This window comes from Myodes glareolus, chromosome 25, assembly GCF_982192425.1.
Source record: "Myodes glareolus chromosome 25, mMyoGla1.1, whole genome shotgun sequence".
Classification (NCBI taxonomy): Eukaryota; Metazoa; Chordata; class Mammalia; order Rodentia; family Cricetidae; genus Myodes; species Myodes glareolus.
Window position 1 is genome coordinate 40,100,550 of NC_142050.1, and position 7,341 is coordinate 40,107,890.

The 7,341-nt window shown below is 38.1% G+C and overlaps 1 protein-coding gene across 1 annotated transcript; it reads left to right on the top strand.

The window, feature by feature from the left end:
- Positions 1-2,592: 2,592 nt before the first annotated feature.
- LOC146889633 (uncharacterized) lies at positions 2,593-6,888 on the top strand. Its single transcript, XM_085683935.1, has 4 exons — positions 2,593-2,728; positions 4,203-4,305; positions 6,256-6,367; positions 6,675-6,888. The coding sequence occupies exons 1-4, from the start codon at positions 2,634-2,636 to the stop codon at positions 6,803-6,805; spliced, it is 441 nt and encodes a 146-aa protein (XP_085540061.1). The 5' UTR covers positions 2,593-2,633; the 3' UTR covers positions 6,806-6,888.
- Positions 6,889-7,341: the final 453 nt, after the last annotated feature.

Consider the following 7,341-nt stretch of genomic DNA (forward strand, 5'->3'; position numbering starts at 1 on the left):
AAGATCTCTCCTGGAAGTTTCTGGATTACAATCCCTACAAATCTAATGTGTGGAAGAAAATGGACCCCTTTAACCAGAAGACCAAGTTCTCAGAACAAAGATTTATTTGCCCAACAGGGACAAAGGGCAGTGAAAAAAGAGACAAAGACAGGAGATAGAGAACAAAGGAGAAGTGAAAGAGAACAAAGGAAAGGGGCAGGGTTATCTGTCCTGGGGGGATCAAGACTGGCTCCAGATAGAGAGGGGACAAATGTGGCATATAGGAAAATGGCATCTTATAAAGCACAAGGCAAAACCCCATCTTATGATGAGATATTTAATTTTAACTGTTAAAGTTGATTGTGCAAGCCAAAGGGAACTTTTGATTTCTGGATCCAATACTTTGATAACTGTATGTTGGTAATTATCCTCAAGAGGAGAAATAATCCAATAAGGGAATAAACCTTGGTGACCAACTTGAGCAGTGTAATCTAATGGTTTTTAGCAAGAAGAGGGAATAGGAGACAAGGTTTATGCCTACCAGAGCCATGCTCACCAGCTCCAGCTAACCAGAGCCTTCCAACATGAACCCAAATCTTCTGGAAGAACAAATACACAAGAAGCTAAACTGTCCAATTTAGTGCAATTTAGTTAAAATTATATCAAATATATTTGTATCCCCTATTCACATTTGATTTCTTCAAAAATTTATCCCTTGAATTTTTAAGAAATTCTCTCTGTATGCAAGGGAAGACTTATCATATCCTACAGTGTTTGGAGAAGACCACTTTTAGTTTTTGGCTACCCAGAACCAAAATAATCACTTAGAAGCTATATAATTTGTAATACTGTTTGACCAATAGCTTGAACATATTGTTAGTTATCCCTTACATCTAGAATTAACCTATTCCCATTATTTTATATTTTACCATGGAGCTGTGGCCTGTTTGCAAGGTTCCAGTTGGCAGCTCACTTCTTTCACCTCTAGTGGCTACATGGCTTCTCATGACTCTGCCTTTTTTCTCCCAGCATTCAGTTTAGCTTTCCCCACCTAGCTCTACTCTTCCCTAGCACAGGCCAAGGCAGCTTCTTTATTCATTAACCAATAAAAGCAACACATAGAAAGAAAGCCTTCTCATACTATTTCCCCTTTTCTGCTTAAATAAAAAGGAAGGTCTTAACTTTAACTTAGTAAAATTACATATAACAATACTGGTATTAAGCAAGAATTATAGTTACAATATTTATATCTACTTTATGTTTTATCATAACTAAGGAAAACTATAACTACATATTTTACCCCATGAGGATATAATTTTATCTAAGTTACAGGAAGCACATTGTAAGCCACTTTCAAAATTGTATAATTGACAGAGACATCTTGCTGCCTGGACAGTCACCCAAAGTTCTTCTCTAACATTGGGACATCTGCCTTTAGTCTACAGGCCCATAGTGTCTGGCAGACTTTTCCAATAAACAGGAAATTTGAAAGATAGCTTTGCCTATATTGACAGTTTGTCAGTCCCTTTTTGGCATGTCCTGCAGAATGTCTGTCAGACTCTTTTATGAAGCAGGAACCCTGAAGGACTGACTTACCTTCTTTAGACAGCCCTAGTATTCATTTTTTCTCAGTTCTGTATGTCAGTTTATAATGCATAACATTAAGCAGTCCATGCAAAGCAGTTTCTTTTCTAAATGGCTAACAAACTCCATAAAGAGCCTCTTTGATGCCCATCCTCCTCTTGAAGTAATTGGTGCTGCCAGGAGCAGATGTGTGTCATTGTCATGAAGAGTCCAAGTTCTTAAAACATTTTTAATGCCATATTTTGAAGGTCTCTGAAAGATTTGTAGAATACCTATCTAACTGAAATATATCTCTATATATCTAGAAAACCTAACATGACTATAAGCTTGACTATTATAGATGATTATCTATTAACATGTAATTCTCAATTATACATTACATTTCTAAAGGAGATGCAGAAACACAATATCTTAAACAAGCTCAGAAATATACATATAACAAAACTGACCTTAAATTTGTATCAATAAACCAAGATCCTTACCAATGCAAATCTCTATAGCATATCCCTCTTTAAATGTAAACAAACATTTATAAACAATCATTTAAGGAATTTGGGCATAGTTCTCTAGACCTTATACCTAAGGATCCAAGTAAGGAGAGTTGAGAATAATAAAATTCTGAGTCATAGCTCAACTATGGAAAACTTTTTAGTTGAGGTTCTCTGAGTTACCAGGGAGGTGAAATTTTATGGTATTCTGAAAACAAAAAGAAATGATTTAAATTTCCATGTCTTCATAGTAAGAGCAGGTTAGAAAGCAAAGGATAAAAAAGAACAAATCTTACTTAGAGAAAATGGAATTGAATCCATCTTCTTAATCTAAGAACATTCTATTCACATACAGGCAGGAAAAAAACTCTTATCTTATTCACTACAATCTAATTTGATATTCCAAGTGTATACTGACTTTGGTTTCTGAAGAATAAACAAGGTCACAATGGAAGGGATCCCAACATATGACAAATTTAGCTGGGTGGAGCTGCCCATCTATTTCATTGTGTTCCTGCTGTAAATAAAAGGAGAGATCTGGGTTCCAGATGGTCAAGACTCAGGAGTGTCAACTCTTGCAGCATGCCTTCTCTTCAAGTTCTCTACCAGCCCAGAGCTGTTATGCTTCTCCTGATTGTGTGCTTAATTCTGGAGACTGCCCACGGCCGCACCACTTGGTAAGGCACCCCCTTTTCCATACCACCTTCCTAGAGATATGTTCCTACTTGACGGGGACACATATTGGATTCTCACTCACTGTTTGTGGCTGAGTTTTACTTTTCTAAACTCTGAGGGATTTTGTACCTTCACAGGCCTATTCCTGATACCGAATGACTAGGTAAGGAAAGTTTCTGTTCAAACTGATTTTTCTGCCTAGGTTTACAGTCTCCTCAATTTAATCAGCATGAGAAGTATGGGCAGAGAGGTGAGTCTTAACTGTATTTTGGGGATGAACTATGAATAGGATATATTTCATCTCTAATTTTAAACCTGGTATATAGATACAAAGGAATGCACTTTCAAGACTCCCCTGGTGACAGACCAGATGTCTTGACTCAAATAACAACAAAAACAAAACTCATCAATTACCCACAGAACGATCATCTAAATTGTACAGTAAAAATCAACATCTTTATCAACTCCAATATGCAGGGTGCTTTTGACCACAACTGAATCAGATTTGTTTAAACAAAAGAAAAAGCTGCAGAAACTTGATTGTATACTCCTCTCACATACTGGTTATATACCTTCTATACTTACACAAGGTTTCTATATTTTCTAAATCTGTGACTGAAGAGGAAAGAAGAACCAGATTCTAATTCCTGTAAGGAGAAAATGTAAACAAAGGCTCCTAACCCTTTCGACAAGAGGAAGCCTTTAGATACAGGAAAGAATCGGAATCCACTAACAGTACACAGAATCATATGTGAAAGGAGACTCTACCAGATGGTAATGAATCCATGGAGGTTTAGCTGGGGATATTTACCTGCTAAGAGAGAAAATTCCTGTAAGAGAGGCAGAGGACTGAGCAACATAGGAAATGAGGCCAAGAGCATTTGAGTTGCAAATTGAACTTTCGTTAACGAAAACTGTACATGCTCCCAACTTCAGGCCTAAGCAGCAGCAAGTCAAAGAACAATGGTGAGGTACATCATTTGTTACTATGAAGCTGGGTTGATCTACGTGATTGAGCAAGGAAAAACTGAAAGTTTCAAATCCTTCTGCTCCTTCAGCTTTTGGAAGGTAGAGAGGTTTGGGGAGTTTTAGACAACTTTATAAAGAAAAGAGAAAGATGAATGCACCGAGGTAGACTGTGAAATTGTAAATTTCCACCGTGGAATGATGATTAGGAACAGAGAAAGAGAAAGAACCTTGGCCAGCCACAGCCTCCACATTCAAGAGGGTGTCGAGGACTGTGACTTTTTTTCTGGCCTCCATTCACCTCATCCTGTTAGATATGTGTATTGGTTAGAAACATGGAATACTTTGAGAAAAGTCAGATGCAGAAGGTCCTTCCAAAGAAAAGTGTGAAATTTTACAGGCGTCTCCCAAACAGCTGGCCCTGCGGGCTCTCTCTGCCTGTCCATAAAAGAACACCTGAGTATTGGACTTTAATGTGATTCTTTGTTTCTACATTTTCTACTCTTACAGGCGCAAACGACTTTCACTAAACATGAAAATTTCTCCAATGAAAAATGCAAATCAATTTAAAGTAAAACTCACAGTTACAAACAATGAAAATAAATGTATGGCGGTAAGTGAATAATTGAGAGTTAGCACAAAAAAAAGGTGTTATAGTAAAGAAGATTCAGTGAGTTAACACTGTGCTAAATGCTGCCCTTTGAATGTTTCTGCATATATATAGATTTAAAACTCAGAGAGATTGTGTTCGAAATTCCTACAGTAAAGTAATAAGGTGGTGAATGAGATTGGAGAGTGGGGAAATCTAGCTGTGGGTTAATGGTCTTTACAAGGAAACAAGAGGAAAAATTAGGAGGAAAGAAAAACAATTGGAAACCTAAAAATCAAGGAAAATCACAATGAGACAAAGACAAACAGGAGTAGCAGTGAACAGGAAACACTATTGGTCTTGTGTCCCTACCGCCTCTCTCCCCTGACTCCACATCATGCAGCAATGGTGGAGAGTCAAGAAGATGCAGATCAATATACTCTGGAAGGATGGGGAAATAGGAGAAAGTTGACTGCTGTCCCTCAGGGTGAGGGCCTATTTACACCCAATAAGCACAGACACACAATGTCTCCACCTTCACTCTTGTGTCTACTTTTTTCTTCAATTGTTCCAAACTGTTCACCTTTTTCTCATTGTCTTTAACAAGTCCTTAATATTCTTTATGGTCTTTTAGAAAAAATTCAAACAAAATGAAAGTTCAAGGCTGGGGATATGATTCAGTGGTTAAGAGAACTTGATGCTTTATGGGGGACCCTAGATGGGTCTTATGCTAGGGCATCTAATACCATCTTCTGGTGTTTGTGGACACCAGACACACACACACAAACACACACGAAACATGCACATATGCTCACACACATATACACACAAAATATATATAAGTAATAAAAAAAACTGAACTAAAAATTATTCCAAAAAGATAAAGGAAACTTTTAGTTATGCCAAAACCCATAAAAGAAATACAGGGTAAAGGTTTCTGGTAGTTACTCGGATTAAAAAATAAGTGCTAGAAATGCTATTTGATCTGGAATTGGGCAGATATGCTGATTGTCTCTACTTAGTTTTGAGCACAGAAGATGGCTTAAGTCACGTACAAGAAGTCATTCATTTTATATGACCATTGATTAAAAGTTTTATATCTTTTGGATGAAAGAAAAAGAAATCTAACATAGTCAGACAAGAATTTTCAACCTGGGACAGTTTCTCTTTGTGCAATGAACGTGTTATTTTAAGTCAAAAATGGTATCCTTCATTAAGACAGTACAAAGTTTCAAGACCTCATGCAAGGGATCCAGGTATCAGTACTTTCATTTCCCAGTGATAGGAAGAAAAACCAGTGTGACAGGAACTCTATCACAAAACCGGAACATGAAAGTCAGAGAGCTGGGATTACAAACTCCATTGGTTTGTCAGTCTTTGTCATACACCAAAGTAAACAACCTGTGCCTCTTGCTTTAATACGTCTTGTTCCTGAAGAGATTTGCACCATTCTCTTTGACTCGGATTTAGAGATCTTCAGCCTCAGGGCAGGTGAAAAAGAACTAATGCCCTCAACACAATGCAATAATATTCTTTGGTCCTCATATTTCTAAAATAAAGAGCTTAATAAACCTACCCTAAACCAGCTGATGAGCTAAACAAACCCAGACACATGCACTCAAACACACACACACACACACACACACACACACACACACACACACACACACACACTCCATTAGATGGAAAATGCTATAAACAACTTGTAAAAACACTTTAAACTCCAGTCATTCACTATGCCAGAGAAAACATCGGTAGCTTTCCTTCTTACACTCATAGGGGCTAAAGTTGAACTTGGCACATAAACGACAGAGAACTTGCTAAGTCTTAAGCATATCCTGAGAGTTAAGAAGAAATATTTGGTAGTCCAAGCATATACTGCCCTGGGAATGCTTATTTTGCTTCATGGTCAATCTCAGGCTGCCGCCTCTGTATTGACACTCTTTAACCCTTCCCCTACTCGCTTTGCTTCAGGTAAGAGCCAGTACTAAGGACAATTCATACATCACGTACCTTAGTCCTCATGCAACATACACGGCTTGCGTATGTGCCACAGACGACTTCTTGTGGAAAATCAAAGTCTCTGGTAAGTGGGAACATTTCCTCCCTGCTCATGTAGATCAGAGAGTATTAAAGGTCAGGATGTATCAGAGTATTCAAAAATAAATAAATAAAAGAATCAATGTGACAGCAGGATACTGTCAAGTAATACTGACAAGATACCAAGTTGACAGGAAATAAGAGGACAAGAGAGCCGAAACTAAGGGAAGGGAGTTCAAACAGCTACTGTGCCTTGTGTGTAAAAAGTGGAATCACAGTATGTTAAGCAGGGAGGGGTGAGGATGCAGCTGTGTGGAGCTCATGAGCTAACAGATCTGCTTTTCTTTCTATAGAAAGAACTTTCCTACAAGGGAAGGTAGAAGTTGTGCCACCTAAGGGCATATGTCCTGGTGGTGACAAAATAGACCGAGTAACCTACACCTACACGGGGAGTATTACTCAAGAAATCCCTGTAACACAATAAACTGGAATGTCTTCCGTTGATCACGGTCACCAAACTTCCCAGTGGGAAAAGTGTTCCTTTCTTGTGTGTATATATGCAGTAAAATAAAAGAAGGTGAAATGAACTCTGTGTTCAAACATCTATGTAAAAATTAACTTCTGCAACTCCACATTGAACTATGTGCATCTTTGTTCCAAAAATGACTGCTCTATCTGCCCAAATAGTCAAAGGTTTCTTTAACACTGTTTTTCTAGGACACATTCACACACACACATTCTCTCTCTCTCTCTTTCTCTCTCTCTCTCTCTCTCTCTCTCTCTCTCTCTCTCTCTCACACACACACACACACACACACACACACACACACAAAATTATGTAATAAGCATTCAAATACTAGTGAGTTAGGAAAATACTGGGTCTCACTACTTGGCATAGAAGAGAGCATGCACAAAGCCAGAATGAGCAGCTGTTCCCAGAGTAACACTGAAATCTCAGAGCAGAACTAACAAAAGGTTTCAAGCTATTCCACCATCATAGTTCAACTCCATCCAGCTGTC